This window comes from Ambystoma mexicanum, chromosome 7q, assembly GCF_040938575.1.
Source record: "Ambystoma mexicanum isolate Mex_15411 chromosome 7q, UKY_AmexF1_1, whole genome shotgun sequence".
Classification (NCBI taxonomy): domain Eukaryota; kingdom Metazoa; phylum Chordata; class Amphibia; order Caudata; family Ambystomatidae; genus Ambystoma; species Ambystoma mexicanum.
In genome coordinates this window covers 1002309805-1002326244 of record NC_090941.1, presented here as the reverse complement: position 1 = coordinate 1002326244, position 16440 = coordinate 1002309805, and the positions used below count along the sequence as shown (strand labels likewise).

The window sequence follows — 16440 nt, the reverse complement described above, 5'->3', positions numbered from 1 at the left end:
TTCATTTTCTTTGCTAAGTCAAGCACTTCAGCAAGAGTGGGGTCCCACTTGGTTCATATCGCTTCACAAATGTTGAGCTCCTAACCTTTAACATAAACTGATCCCTTAGTAGACGCTTGTCATAGGATGCCGCAAAATGACATCAGTTCACGTAGGTCTGTAATTAACTCTTTTATTGATACTTCCTTTGCTTGCTCTCTTATTCCAAAGTAGTAATGCTCCAGGATATATTCCAAAGTAGTAATGCTCCAGGATAATACTTGACTTTTTTTCAAAATGTAGGTGCATCTTTCTTAGTATGACCTCATAAGCATTTAGAAGTTCTCCACTCCCCCCTTCACCACCTTCAGCTGGTACTCTCCCATGAGTGTGCTCTGGCAGACTCTCCTGGATGCGTCTACCTTCAAACCCCATACAATGCATGAGAAGAGCAGTCGTTGCTGTTGGAGGGTCCATGTATGGAAAGGAGATAGTACTGGAAGTCTTCCTTCCAGATCTCCCATTTAATAGAAGGTGTACCAGGATTAGCTACGAATTATGGTGGCAAGTAGCTAATTACTCCAATAACAAAAATTGATAGAACAAAAAGAAGGAAGATACCAGCGTTTGGCCCAGAATGTATAGTAGGTTTTGTGAATCCGGATCCCTTGTTTTGTTGTTTTCCCTTTTTTGTGCTTTACTGGGACGAGTGTGACACTAAATGAATATTGCTCTTCCAGTCGGACCCGAAATTACATGAAACTATCCAAAATGGCTGCATGCAGAGTGGTGCTTAAAAGGTCCTTTCCTCTGATCATGGCCAGGCACTTCGTGGAAGTCTCTCTGTTCGATACAACAGACACTCGTGCGCACCAGCACCAGGTCTGACCTGCCATGCGCATTGGCCCCAGTAGGCACAGTTGTCATGGAAGCACCGGTACCATTACAAACGGTGCCGGTGCTTCTGAGTCCCCATTTCCGTGGGTATCAGACTCCACGGGAAAGGGCACAAACATTTTCCGGCGCCTGACATCCCAGGGCCACCGGGACTTGTAATGTCTCGGTGGCACTGGGATATCAGGTGCCGGAAAGGGTGTTACAGTCTGGCTGCAACCTGCCAGTTGCACCGGCGGGTTACCTCTGGACTTGTAATGAGGACCATTGCCTTGTTCTTCCTATTAACCTTCTCTCTGCTGGGAGTTGCCTGCAATTTTAGTGCTCTTTGTACAATTGACATAAAACTATAACAAGACGTCTTAATTGAAACATGTGTTCATAAAGCAACCATACAACACTTCATCAGAAAAAAGAAAGTCAATAATCCTGCTGACGTTTCCAGATGTGAACCTCTGTCTAATTTACCCTGTCATCCATCAACCACATTCTCAATGCCCCCGTTCGTTGCAATTCACTTTCAGACCTCTGTTCCACATTTGCTCCATCCATTTACACTTAATATAACCCATTTCCTTTACCTTGCAAGCACCCCCTTCCCTTATCCACATTGCTCAGTCACTAATTCCTTGCCCATCATCCCCTTAAATTGCCCATCACACCAACCCTTTTACTTGCCCCTCACCACCTTCTGTTGCCTTGGCTCACATGTAGACAGTAGACCACCTTAATTTGCAGGTCATCCTCTTCCACACCCGACATGGAGCCATGGTCGGTCTCTGTGGCGAATGTGGTGGCGAAGAAGAGAGGATTGCGGGGTAATATTGGCTATAAGGTCTGCATTTGGCCAACACAGAGCGAAAGCTGCCGTCGGCACTTGGCTTTCGTTATGCTCCCTAGTTGCACTTTCTTGGAAAGTCAATCACATATTTCAGTTCATGAAAGCAGAGAGAACTGTGAGGCGATCTGGTGATGGAGTGGTAGCAAGAGTGGTCTTTTTTATTTATATTGCTTTTCAAGGAGGGTGGAGTGTGTGCGTGTGTGCTTGTGTGTGTACTTCATCGTCTGTGTCCGGGGTGATGTGTTTGAGTGTAACGTATAGGTGGAAGGATGTATCTGTGCGCATGTGACTTTGCACCTATATAGCTGAATCTGCTGTTGATTTGCATGTGTGGATGTTGTTGGTGACATAAGATTAGAAGACTCTGGACACGACAATGAAAAATGATCCCAGGTGCCATTCAGAGTTGGGGTGCTAACAGTAAAATCGGAAGTAGTTGGTAAATACCACAGATCTTTACCATCCTCCAATGTAGAATGACCCCCTTACGTTGTAGTCTTCTAATAGTTAATACCTCAATGTTCCATTGTTCTGTGCATGTTTTTCAACTGTGCCCAAAAGTAAGTACCACAAATACCACAAACAATCCAACAGCCATGTCTATAACCGCCATAAAGTAGCATCCATGGGTGTTATTCAGGCTGCTATAGGAAATCACTAGTGCTCAGGAAATTCACCAACATATAGGGGAAGCATTCTTACAGAATGAAAGCAAGGAGAAACTCTAATGAGATATGCACATGTACTGCCTTGGCAGGCAGGAGTCATGATACGCTGCTGTGGATGGTAACAGACCAATGGTCTGTGGTGCGCAGTGGGGTCACATTACTATCCAGGGTCACAGAATGTGTCAATTAAATGTGTTCTTTGCTGCTGGGCAGTATGAACATGCCCCCGCAGCCTAGACTCTTCGTCCCTCTCTCCCTCTCTGCGGAGACCCATGTGTGGGGGCCAGACAGGCACATCTACAACATTGCTGAAATCCAGACGAGAGCCTCGCCCCCATCATCACAGAAGCAAAGCAGGCCTTTCAGCACTCAGCTCTTTTAAGGCTGGATTCTGAGGATTTTTTTATTTATTTTTTTTAAACATTTTGCAGCTCTGGCCAGGGGACAACAGCCCAGCCACCCTGGTCGAGGGGGGGGGGGAGAATTGCCTCCTTGCCCCCTTTCCGAGTCCGCCCTTGCGTGCAGTGCAGTTGTGAAGGCATTTCTTCAGAGCCAACTGTTGCTTTCCAATACTAGGCCGAAGAGATGAGGGTCTGTGCATATCATGATAAATGTCTCTCAAAGGGTGATTGCATGGCAAACGCCCACACACTACCTATACAAAACCCAGAATTATTGGCTTTGTCAGTGCTTATTTTGAATGAAGAGGATTCTTTTTCAAGCAACACACCAAATCTACTTGATTTAAAAAGACTGTACATGTGTCATCAAAACGGATGGCAAATCATGTATTTATTGACAGTTTGCAGACTGCAAATGCAATTCATTGTTTATATTCCTCCAGTGTAATGTAAGGCAATGGAATGTATAACGTGCCACTGGTAGACCTAGCTGCATCGATGCTCAGCGCACAAGCAAAATATAATCACTTCAGTGTCTGACAACCTTGGTCATGTGTATGGAGACAGAAAAACTTGCAGGGATTCCAGTTCCTTAATCAAAGCAAAATGGACACTCTGGGTGACCATGTTGCCATCTTTGCCCCCATTCATCAATGTCAATAAGGATTGCTTGCCTGTCCTACAGGGCGAACCCAAGTACCGTAGAGGACGGGCTTCTCCAGCAATGTCTACCACAGGGCGGCGGTCCCGCTGACGGACCCATGAAGGTCCACTTCCGCTCATATGACCGAGGTTCGGTTCTTGATGTACACGTGATAAGGGTCGCTCCTCTTGTCTACCTTTCTGGATCTGGTGTACCCCAGAATCAGACTCCCAACAGTCGCTGCAAAGAGGAACATGACAAAGAGGATGTACATGTACGAGTTGTCGTCCTTGTTCGTTGCGTCGATGACCCCGGTCTTGGTGTGGTTTAGAGTCTCTTCCGGTTGGCATGGGATGCCGTTGAGTGTTTTGTTCAGTGCCTTGAGTATGGAATTCAGATTTTCATACAGGCTTTCCATTGACTTCCCGGTTTCCATAGCGCCCAGAAGCACTGTCCAGTGAAGAAAGGGCAACAGTCTTTAAAAGTGATGATTTCTTGAGGACCTGTGGAAATATTACAAATCATTAAAAGTCAACTCCATGGGAAAGAATGCATGTGCAACATGAACCATTGTAGCATGTGGAAGCCATTTTTAATGGAGTAACAAAGGAGTAATTCTGCATTAAATCACTTGAAAAAAGATGCTCATTGTTAATAGAAAGTAACAAATAATTCAGAAAAATTCCATTATGGAATATAAATCATCAAAGGAAAAATTAAGCATGAAATATTATTGACATCATTATTCACTTGTTATGGCTCATTGGTGTTACCTTTGCATAAACTATGGGATGCATTACAGTTTTGCCGGTCCGCAATAAATGCCAGAAAAAATGCTGTTCATTCCGTCACCGGCATTTATTCCGGACAGGCAAAAGACAAGTCTGCCAGTGGGGACCACAGATCACCCGACAGGCCTGACCTGCCAGTAGATCAGGCCCCTTCCGGCAGATAAATGCCGGTAATGACGGTGATTCAGTCAGTCCTATTACACTCCATGGGAATGGGAACTTACCGGCTCTCCGCTGCCTGTAATATCCCGGTATCGGGCGGTCGAGATGGTAAGTGCAGTTTGACGGTATCCCGCAGGTATTACTAACGAGGGCCTATGAGTCAAAACCTATAGGAGTGCACATCGGGAGGTGGGGGAGGAGATCAGATGCAAGAATAGATAGAAAGCTTGCAGGTGTCCTTTGGTTATGTGCCCAAACACTTCACGCTCATGGTCATGGCAATGTTTATGGGTTTCTTTCTGACATCTCTGCTCAAACTTTGCTCATCACACAATCTGTGCCCCTGCCTCCAGCCAGCCGCACCTTGCAGGGCTTGCACTGACCAGTGACCCCATGATAGCCTTATCTTAGTGACTAATGTCCTTACTACATATTTTTAAATGCTCAACAATGCATGCAAGTGGTGTTTGCACACAAAAGCATTCCTAATGGACACAGTAAACACATAGGTCTTTTTACTAGGTCTATTCATAATGCTGTTGTATGCAACCCTTAAACTTAACATATTTGTGTGCTATTAAATATATGCCATACAACACTAAGTGAAGATTTTTAAATGTCCAGAAATACATTCAAGACACACTTGCACACTGCAGCACTACTAATAAAAATGGTAAAAAGACTTCTGTCTACCAGGTGAAAGAAAACGTCTTTTTTGCTATTTCTTTTAGGAATAGTTAATGCAAATACGAACCTGGAAAACAGTTTGAGCTTGTAAAGCATTTACAAACTAGGTAGAGAATATTTAAGTAATCATAGGGTGTTTGCAGTTATCTAACCATCTGAAAATGTGCTGTAAACTCAAAACATTTACTTATGCCCTAGACAGCTAATAAATACATTTAGAAGCTCATAAAAGTGTGAAACAGTGATCACACACAACACCTGCATCAAAAGACATAGGGCCTCATCCGGGTTTGGTGGTAACCATTACCGCCGACGGTAGTAGCACCGAAAATTCCCCATTGGGCCCAATGGGGAATTCCCTAATGGGCCCAATGGGGGAATGGGGAATTACCGTTACGTCAAACCCAAGATCCCACGCTAATAGCACCGAGGGGTTTGGCGGTAACGGCAATAGCCCCGGTGGTATCCCAGCGGTATTACGACCGAGATACCGCCCAACTCATGATTAGGCCCATACTGTCTAATTATTGTTTTGGCGGTAATTCAGCGGTAAATCCACCAAATCGTTTACAGTTATCACTACTCCTTTCCATGGGCTTACCACAGGTTGACGAGTGCTGATAGGGCAGTGTAATTCCCCATGTCTGGTGTCCATAGGCCTCTATAGGGATTTTTGCAGATTTAACGTGAGCGGTAATTCCGCTGTGCTGAATCGGCCAACTTGCTAAGGAAAAGTGGAGGATTTACTCCCATCTTTTTGGTGGAGGTGAATCCTCCACTTTCCCTCCAAATTCGGAATTTGCCTCTGTGGTAAAAATTGTGGTAATTCTGTTGCTGACAAAACAAATGGTGCTATCGGAATTAACATCACTTTTATACTGCACTGCCGACTTGCAACGAGGCCCATAGACAAATAACTTCTGCTCAAACTAATAGACAGAAGTCCCTTTACTATGTCTATAAAATCAGAATGCTTGTTTGTTTGTTTTGTTTGTTTTTATTACTTATATTGCACACCAGACCCAAGGGTAACCGGGCGCATTTCATAAGACAGCTCAAAACTTTGTTACAAGATCACAAGGCAAAAATAGCGAAAATAGAGCCACAAGAATAATATACAACAAAATATACAGGAATATACACAAAATATACAGGAATATACAGCATGTAAAGTGTAAAAGCATGTATTTATGGTCCTAAGCAGAAATTCCTAGGCTTGAATAAGTCCAGGCAGTAGATGGTCTAAAGTGTGTCTGCATTTTTGATCCACGTTATAAGGTTGTGTCAGAATATGGGGTAGGGTTGGTCAGTCTTCAAGGTGGATGGTAGGGCGTTCCAGAGTTGAGCTGCTTTCACCTGAAAGCTGCAGCCACCGACTTTAGTCAGTTTGACTCTAGGTATGGGTAGGTTATTGGAGTTAGCAGATCTAGTAAGTCTTGTTGGTTTTAGTTTGGTACTGCAGTGCAGCGTTGTTAAGGCATTTGTGGACCAAAGAGGCAACTTTTAGTTGGATTTTCTCCTGAGTAGAGAGCCAGTTGTTAGCTTGTCTGAGTGCGGTGATGTGGGCTCTCCTGGGAATGCAAAGTGCTGCTCTAAGCGCGTTGTTCTGCAGAGTTTGAATTCTTTTGATAATTTCCTTGTTAGCCCCGATATGGAGCGAATTGCAGTAGTCCAGTTTTGATAACACGAGCGCTCTCGCGAGTGTGATGCAGCTATCGCTTGATAGGAAGGGTTTGCCTGCTCTTATCAATTTGCAGGTGTAGGCGGTTGCTGAAGCCATCGCATTGACCTGCTTGTTGAAAGAAAGGGTGGAGTCCAGGTAGAAACCCAGAGTTTTGACCGCGTGGGCGGTTGTGATTTGGTTGTTGTCGATATTGAAGGAGGAGTAATTGGGGCCCAGTTTTTTGAGGGTGGGGGGTGTGCCCAGGATGATGATTTCAGTTTTGTCATCATTCAGGCATAGACCGTGTGTGGCCATCCATGTCTGGATGATGAGATACACTCTGTTCACCAAGGCCAAATCCTTGTCGTAATCACCGGTAAGTGGTAGGAGAATCTGGGTATCATCTGCATAATTAGTGTAGGTGATACCAAGAAGGTCCAGATTATCGAAAAGGGGCTTAGTAAAGATGTTGTAGAGTGTAGGCGAAACACAGGATCCTTGGGGCACACCATGGGATGGAGTCTGCTGCCGCTGTCGTGGAGAAGACTCTCATTGTCCTGTTATTGAGGAAGGATTGGATCCATTTTGTGGCTTCTTCTGAGAAGTGCGCGGCTATATCCAGGTGCCTGCAAAGGACCTTGTGGTCAACAAGGTCAAATGCGGCTGATAAGTCCAGGAGGAGGAGTAAGGCTGATTTGCCTTGATCCCTAGCTCATCAATTTGCGCTTTTAGGTCTACGAGGGCAGTTTCGGTTCCATGCTGGGGACGGAAGCCAGACTGCCGTACTCCTAGTAGATTGTTGTTTTCAAGGTGTCTCTGTATTTGTAGATACTTTTGAGAATTTGAAGCAAGGGTAGTTGGTGCTATTTTTAGGAGGGGGGATATCTGTTTTGGGCTTAGTGTCGAGACTGAGCGAGGATTTTTTCGCGGCAATTTTAGATTGGAGAGATGTTACTTTATTAGCTAGGGCTTGCTGAATGTTGGTGCACCATGTTTTATCTTTGACACAGTTGTCAGGCACTGGGATGGGGGATTCTATTTCCTTTAGGATAATGAAGAGTTCTTTCATGCTAGAGTTGGCTTGGGCTATTCTAGTGTTGTAGGTTTCCCGTTTGGCTGCTAGTATTTCCTTTTTGTAGAGGGTAGATATATCTCTCAGGGTGTTTTTATTTTCTTCCGATGGTTGTAATTTCCATGCGACCTCGCATTGTCTTTTTTTGGTACGAAGAGTTTTTAGGTGGGGGTGTACCAGGAGTTGAGGTGGGCTTTAGGTTTGCTGCGTCTCACTTTGAGTGGTGCAATTATGTCCAAGGCAGAGGACATGACTTTGTTGTACTCGTTCACTAGTGTTTCAGGGTCCAGGTTATCTGGTAGTGAATTAATTGTGGGCAGGATGAGCGGGAGTAGGTTGCCCGGGGTGATGTTTTTCTTGTTTCTGGTTGGGATGGATGGTGCTGGCTGGACTGAGGCGGTAGTGGGTCTGATTGTTTCTAGAGCAAAAGTTATAAGGAGATGGTCTGTCCAAATTAGTGGGGAGATCGATAGGATGGAGGCATTGCAGTTGTGGTCTGCCACCCAATCGAGTATTCTACCCTTGTTGTGGGTAGGGTGAAGTACTTTTTGTGAGAAGCCTACTTCAGAGAGTAGGTTGGCTATTCGAATTGCTTGTGGGTCATTGAAGCCTAGGTTAAGATCCCCTAGCAGGATGACTTGTGATGATTGTTTTAGGTTGTGCGATAGGATGGTGGAGATGTACTCCTCAAAGGTTCCAATAGGGCCTGGAGGTCTATAGATAAGGTGGATAGTGAGGGTTTGGGAGTTGTTAATAGCTAGTTTAGCTGTTAGGCTTTCACATGATTTAGTGTCGTTCGAGGGCACTAGCCTGATGGATAGGTTGGATTTAATAATAAGGGCTATGCCCCCTCCGCGGGCTTCGTCTCTATCTGCCCTTAGGATGGTGTAGCCGTTGGGGGTTGCTAACATAATGGCTGGTCCTGCGGCAGCATGTAGCCAGGATTCCGTGATGGCCAGGAAGTCAAAAGTTTCGGTCTGGATAAGATCAGCAATCTCAATGGCATGAGCAATCAAGGACCTAGCATTAACTAGTGCACCTTTTAGAAGTGGGCTGGTGGGTGGGGGTGTGCATGTCTTTTCCTGGGTAGTGGCAGGAATGTGCATACGTGCATTTTGTGTCTTTGGGTGTAGGCTGTGTGGTTTTTCTAAGCCCCTATTATGTGAGGGTTTGCTACGGTTAGATGTGGTCAGTGTTCTGGCGCGTGGTTCGTATAGTTTTGCAAGTCTGGCTCGGAGTCTAGCATTTCTAGATATGGTGTTGCATGGTTTAGATTCGAAGGTTCTATGTTGTTGAGGTTCTTCAGTTTGGTCATTCCGACTCAATAATGGTTGAGGTGGAGTCTGTGTCATGGCAGGGGAGTGAGCTGAGCGTTGGGGGGTGGTGTATTCAATGGTGGGAGTGAGTCTGGGTATGTGGACTAGGAGTGTTGTTAGAGTGAGAAGTGCTAGTGTGGCTTGTAGGGTTTGCATCTTGTGACGTCACCGTGGCGGGTGTCAGATAGAACTAGAGTAGGCTGTGTAATCCGGCCTGATCAGGGTTGGGGCCTGTGCGGATAAGGCAGATAACTCAGGTATAGTAGATGGCGACTAAGTTTGGGACGGTGGCCATTGACTAGAGTGCAATCGGCAGTACAGTTGACAAGTACATCTTTCAATAGGCAGGCTAAATGTAGCTATCATAGGCGGGCTGAATACAGCTTATTATCATAGGTAGGCTAAGTTCAGCATTCAGAGTACAGCTTTAAATGGGCAGGCTACATGTAGCTATCATAGGCGGAACATGTACAGGTAGTGGCCAACTAGGCAAGTACAGGTAGTGGCAGGCAAGGCAGGTAAAGATGAGCTAACTATGGCAGTGTATCACCTAAATGCGAAAGTCACAACGCAGCCAAGGACACCTTGGGATACATGAGGTAGTTAGTTTCACCTATTGACGACCGTAAGGCATAGCACAAGTCAGAAGGCACAGCACAAATCAGGTGTGGTCTATTGGCGACCATAAGGCACAACACAAAATCAGAGGCAAAGCATAAATCAATTGTGGTCTATTGGCGACCATAGGCACAACACAGGTCAGAGGCATAGCACAAGTCAAGTGTGGTCTATTGGCGACCATAAGGCACAACACAAAATCAGAGGCAAAGCATAAATCAATTGTGGTCTATTGGCGACCATAGGCACAACACAGGTCAGAGGCACTTCACAAATCAATTGTGCTCTATTGGCGACCATAAGGCACAACACAAAATCAGGGGCAAAGCATAAATCAATTGTGGTCAATTGGCGACCATAAGGCACAACACAGGTCAGAGGCACAGCACAAATCAATTGTGGTCTATTGGCGACCATAAGGCACAACACAAAATCAGAGGCAAAGCATAAATCAATTGTGGTCTATTGGCGACCATTAGGCACAGCACAAAATCAGAGGCAAAGCATAAATCAATTGTGGTCTATTGACGACCTTAGGTGCAGCACATGATGCATTGTGGCAACGTCTGAGTTCAGAATAGAACAAGGGCTGGATTGGGCAGCGCCTGGGTTCGGGTAGGACACTTGAGCCAATAACGCCGTAGGGCAGCAGCTGAGTTCCGGGTCGTGCCTAAGGCTGCCGAGCTAAAAGTGTCATGTGCGGGGGCGGTAATGGTGTGCCAGAGCGCAGATCTATAGGCGCAAGCTGGCAGGTTAGAATGCTAAGGTGCAATTATCTATGGCAAAGAAAACAATCATGTTGTCAAACTCTGATGTGCAGCAGAGAGAGGCAACTGGCCTACCTTGCATTTTGCACGGCACACGGGCCTCGATCCTATCGGCTGCTGCTTCTGTGGTGGGTGGGGAGAGCTCCTGCTCCTCCCTGGTGCAGTTGGTGCAGTCGGGGATGCTTTCGGGTGTGAGGGCTCCAACACAGCCGATCGGGAAAGTAGGTTGGTTGTTGCGCTTACATGCGCTAAACAGGGGCAAAACAGGGCCTTATAGTGGCCTTTGAGTGGCCGCCGGCCATTCCGCCTGCCGGCGGAAGTTAGTGTATAAATACACTAGTTGCTAGGCGACTGGGGAAGCCGAGCCTCGTGCCACGTCATGCCACGTCGCGCCCGACATTTTGTTTCGGGAGGAAATGTCAGCGCGATGCGGTACGGGCATGGATGTATCAGCGGTGCTTGTTCTTGATGTGGGGGCAGTGGGGGCAGATGGGGGGGGCCCTGGCAGGGCTGGTGGTTTCACCTCCAAGCCTGGGAGGGATGGCCCTTTGCGGTCACGGTCGCTGCGCTGCATCCAGGAGTTGGAGCGCGTGGGTGGCTGTTAGTGGGGGCTCCTGCCCGCGCCACTTCTGGGTCTCGTGTAGCCCCTACAGGGGCAAAACAGGGCCTTATAGTGGCCTTTGAGTGGCCGCCGGCTATTCCGCCTGTGTGTACTAACCGTCAGTTGTGGGAACAGTTTTGAATGATCATTACATCGAAAGATCCATCAAAAAACGTACAAATCATATTTTCTGCATTTCATCATCCCCAGCAGTTATACTGCTTTTTAAGCTCCAGACCAATATTCCAACAAGCCCTCACCGAAGAATCGGGTTACTCAATTCAAAATATGCATGCTGTGAAGTGTTGCCATCTGGTAAGAGCGTAGAGCCCTGTCTTTTTCTGATTTTTAGCAATAATAAAATGATGCAGGTACTCCATCTCAGAAAGGGTGGTCTGCTGAACAGACCCCACACTCTTTCAGAAAGCTCCATGCCAAATTCATAGTGTGCACCTGTTCCCGGCTGCATCAGTATCCTGATCTGCCGTGCCTTCTATTCAGTAGCACAGAGCATGTTCAAAGGTTGCAGGCAGCCTGTTTAACAGCTGATGTGACAGCAAAGTTACGGCAGAGGTTGCATTTGAATCTTTACCTCGGATCTTGAACCATATTAATTATGATGAACTCTACATCTGGTGGTCTCTAATAATAACCAATACCTGTGTTTTGGTATGGTGACTGATAGTTCACATATTTATTAACACCACACCAGATTTGTATCATACACATGTCAACACTGTGATCTCAGGCCAGCTATGAAAAGGCTCTGCAGATTCTACCAGATTGCCTGTTTCTGCTTAACCAGCAGGACAATATGCAGGAAAGCTGCGTCTCTTTTGATCCCTTTGGAGTTTGGGCAACACCTCTCCAGTGCAGAAAACTCCCAGCAAGAGGACTCCTAGGAACCAAGCTTCAAAGAAGCACACCCACTACAAAAGGGTCGGCATCACACTAGGGTGTTGCATACTAAAGAGCATTTCAAGCTGCAGGCTTGGGAAAGGGGTTGAGTTGGGGATGTCAGACAGGGCAGAAGGAAATGGAGGAAGGGTTTTGCAATCTTGATTTTCTGTGGGCTTCTCTTTCCTTCCTGACTCTTCCACTTTCTGCAGAGAAAATGATGTTTGGTATGATGCAAGGAGGCAAATGTCACTTGCCAACTTGATAGGGTTTGGTCCCCTTAAAGCAGACTTGCGTTCACCCAATCCCTTGTGACCTTTTACCTTTATAAGGAAGGGGTCTCCCACTCCTTCATTGACTCATCTTGGATTCTTAAGGACAGAACAATTCACTTGGACACTGTTGGGCAAGCTGTCCATTCCAAAGCGCTCTGCCAGAAGTCGAGACAGGTGTTCCAAGCCGAGGCAAGCTCTGCTGCTACCTACCCATCCACAGGGAACATTAGGAGGCACCTGCTGTTGGACAAATATCTGCACTCTTTGCCAGTTGCACTGGTGTCCAGGATCCTCACTGGAGGTTAAGGTGTTCTGCCCAGACTGGTAGTGAAGAGGAAAAGCAATAATCTTATTCCTGAACTGCTGGATTGGGACTTGCAGCACCAAAAGAAGCCAAGCAGCTGGATTTCTGTATTCTGCAGTGTTGAACAGTCCTTAAACATAAGTCGACGGGGCTCCAATGCGTTCAAACTATTGGGTCCCACGGTGCTACTTTTGGCACTCTATATGAACTTCAAACAGCTTTTTTGCTGCATCGTACCAGTAGAGTACAACACCTGTTCAGCTCAAATCCAAGCTAGCCACTGTGGATGACTTTGAATCACTGCCTCTCCGAACAATGCATTGAACCAACAAAGTCACAGTAATGAAGCACAAAGTACTTCATCTCGAACTGCTGGAAGCATCATGACACAGGCCATCTCGACCCATTGCTAACCATCGACTTGAACCTTCACAACGACCATGGTGGGTTCCCAGATCTGTATCACTTGGATGCCACCTTTGAACAGCACGTAGCTTTGCTTTGAACTGACTTGACGCTGAATAGACGCTAGACCAGTATAACTCGCTGCATTGAAACCCGGTTTAACCAGCAAAAACAGCACAAACAGGGCTGGTTTGACATCATCAAATTGGCCATGAACATATTCAGGTACGTTTGTGAGGTCCATTTCCAATGGTCAAATTTTGGGACCCTTGAGATTGATAAGCCACCTATGTATCCCTTTTTCAACCAAGACACATGTTTTTAAGTGAAAGGGTTGCAATTTCTTGCTTTTTACCCTTCTACAGTATCCAGAATGTTTGCTACATCTACATACTGCATTTTCTGTGTTCTTTCTACGGGGTGTTTTTCTTTTAGTGTTTTCCTTGTACAGTTATATTGTATATTGGTGCCTTTAATTCAATTATACATAACTTTATAGAACCTTGATTGGACATTCTTTTAATTTGGACGGTTGTAATACTACTGCCCTTTGGGTTACTTCTGTTATCACATTTAAACCCCTGTTAAGAGCATATCCTGCCCTCTGCCCATGTTACCACAAAAGGTGCAGTAGGTACATCGCCACTGGGCCTGTTTCGCCTTTATGAATGGGATCACTGTTGGTTTTTAGTAGTGCAAGGGCTGAATGGGTGGCTTAGCCATAGCTCACCCTTGTACTCCTGCTGAGTAGTAGTCATATCATCACACATGTATGGATGCACCAATATAACACATCTTAGAGACACAAACCAGAAGAATAAAGGAGGAGACACACAACGTGTGCACACTAGCATAACAATCCATTCCCAGGCTGTGGTGGTGCATACTCTGAGCCTAGCCAGGATTGGTGGTTGCAATATCTGTCTCAGCAGCATCCAGGTAGGTATTTCTGTGATGTGGCATGGGGGTGGCTGTTAGTGATTTTTATGTGCTGGTGTCGACCTTCATCTTGTCAGGTCCCACAATGACTGCCAGTGGGATGCTAACCTCAGTTTGAGCAACATAAAGACAGATAGTGTTTAATGCATAGGTGCTGGCATGACAGCAGAGACCAACAGTTGTCAGATGTGATGGGGCTATTTGAGCTTTATCTTTGTTGCATTTTGGTACTTGAGGTTCCTCATTTTGAGTAACAATATGAATTAGAACAGGACTGCATGAATCAGTGACACCTGATGGCACATCATATTTAGGTAAATTAAATCCGACAATTATGCCGGAAGTGCCTATGTTTAGCATAACGTCCTTTGGAAACATGCACGCTTAGCTAGGACATCCACATGGGTCACCATTGGGCGGTACTGCCCCCTGCATAGAATGACTGCAGTAGGAACGCAGGGAAAGGCGAGAGGGTCATTAACAGAATGACTCTGATAGTCACTATCTGACCAAAGCCTCTGATAGTGGCTTCTCCCAAAGAGGGGCTTCCCTTTGGCTCAGTCCCTGCAGAATATGGAGGAGCCTTGGCACAATATTCTGCTCTCTCTCCAGAGAGCTGGCGACAAGTCTCCTCCGACTAAACATGTATGCCTCCTAAGGAATAGACAGGCCTACAACAGGGAGATCAGAAGCACTGGAGGGGTTTTGACTCCACATTTCAGAGGGGCTGACAAAGGCTGAATCAGACAAGACAGGGTGGGCCTTATTACGGCACCCGGCAACAGGGAATTACCTGGGCGTTACATCCCCGGCGGACCCGGTAATTCTCCATTGCCGGGTGCCAGCAAACATTACTCCCCATTCCCATTTGAGTCCCATTGGACTCAATGGGAATGGGGAGGACTTATGCACCGGCACCATTCGTGAATGGTGCCGGTGCATCCGTCAAGGTCTGCGAGCAGGTGCCGTTCCGCCCACCAGGTCAGACCTGGTCAGACCTGGCGGGCTGAAAGATACCCGCTTGCAGAACTCGTTGTTTGCCGGTCCGGTAACAGCGATGACAGTAGCTTACCAGCACTGTTGTTACTGGTCCGGCAACCTTGTAACGAGGTCCAATGACTCCCTGAGCAGCTAACTAAGATGCCCTTTTAAAACATATAGCACCAGCCCATCAGCCCTTCAACGTGAATGATACAAGCCCTCTCAGAAGTCTGAAATGATAGGTGTGTAATAGGGTCAGCTATCTGACCTTGTCAAGTGGGTTGGGGACCACTCTCAGCCTGGGGCATGAGGCCTCCCACTGTGTTTGCCAGAGTCTGTCCTTCTGCAGAGTTGGGGTGTAGGAATTGGAGGTCTCCAATCTCTGTGCCTGGTTACAGTTGAGAAGCACCACTGACAATCTTCCAGTACATACTTAATATTATGCAGATCAGTGTTTTCTCTCTTCTCTTTCAGAACTACCAAGCATAGAAATTCTTACATCCAACCGACAAAAGATTCAGAGACGAACACAGAGCCGGCGAAGCATTGATCGCTGCAGATTAGCAATCAGGATGCTCCTTTACAACGCACTACAAACTCTAAGATTGACAATTGCTGTACTGGATTGCCATTGTGAAGCACCAGGGACCCACTTTGAAAAGGGGGAGGGGGTTAGAGGTGTCTTATTGGTCACACACCTCTGTAACCCTGCGCCAGGGAGAGAGCAAACCAGAAATTGACAGGTGAGCACAAGAGCCAATGAAAGGGAGAGGACAAAAAGGGACAAGCACAACAGAAGAGTGTGGGTTGTTCGGTGATATCAAGGGAAGAGAAGGCGAAACAAGAGACCAGGCAGTGCAAGGATGGTGGAGTGGAGCATGGAGGAGACTAACAGAAAGCAAATGCAAGGTGAGATATTGGTTGGTGAAAGAAAGTGGTAGTTGGGTATGAAAGTGCGTGTATGGTCAGTAAGGCGAGTGAGTGAGACTGTGGGAGAAGAGGGGAGTAAGTGAGGCTGAGTGAGAAATGTGAATGGGAGAGTGAAAGGAGGGTTAGTGTGAGAGAAGGAGGGGTGGAGAGTAGTGGGAGTGGAAAGCAGTGGAGATAAGTAGGAGTGGAGAGTAGTGGAGACTAATGGGAGTGGAGAATAGTGGAGAGTAGTGGTAGTGGAGAGTAGAGAAGTGTAGAAAAGAGGCTAGGAGTAGATTAGACCGGAAGGACAGAGGAGAGAGGGAGGGAGGGAAAATAGAGAGTGGGAGGAGGAATAGAATGAGAGTAGAAGGAGGGGAAGGTAAGAAAAGAAGATCTGGGTGAGGAAGACAAGAGCGCGAGAGGAGTAAAGGCAAGTGAGACTTGGGGCACATTTCCTGGTTCAAGACCGTCCTAGTTATTGTGTGACACCAGGCTAGGAACAACCTTAAAGAACCCTGAGGGAGTAAAATAGATAAAGCTGTTGCATTTAGGCCCTTATTCTAAACCTTCCAGCCATCACCTCTTTTCTTTTTCTATAGTCACCCCAAGTGGGAGAGGTATGCC

General features: G+C 46.4%; 1 protein-coding gene across 2 annotated transcripts in view; it reads right to left on the bottom strand.

Moving 5' to 3' along the window:
- Positions 1–3144: 3144 nt before the first annotated feature.
- Positions 3145–16440, bottom strand: part of KCNE3 (potassium voltage-gated channel subfamily E regulatory subunit 3) — a 174668-nt gene continuing 161372 nt past the window's right edge. For both annotated transcript variants that reach the window (XM_069640168.1, XM_069640167.1), the window contains one exon: positions 3145–3929. In XM_069640168.1, coding sequence (XP_069496269.1) covers positions 3563–3862 — 300 coding nt within the window. In that variant the 5' untranslated portion in view covers positions 3863–3929 and the 3' untranslated portion in view covers positions 3145–3562. The remainder of the gene's footprint in view (positions 3930–16440) is intronic.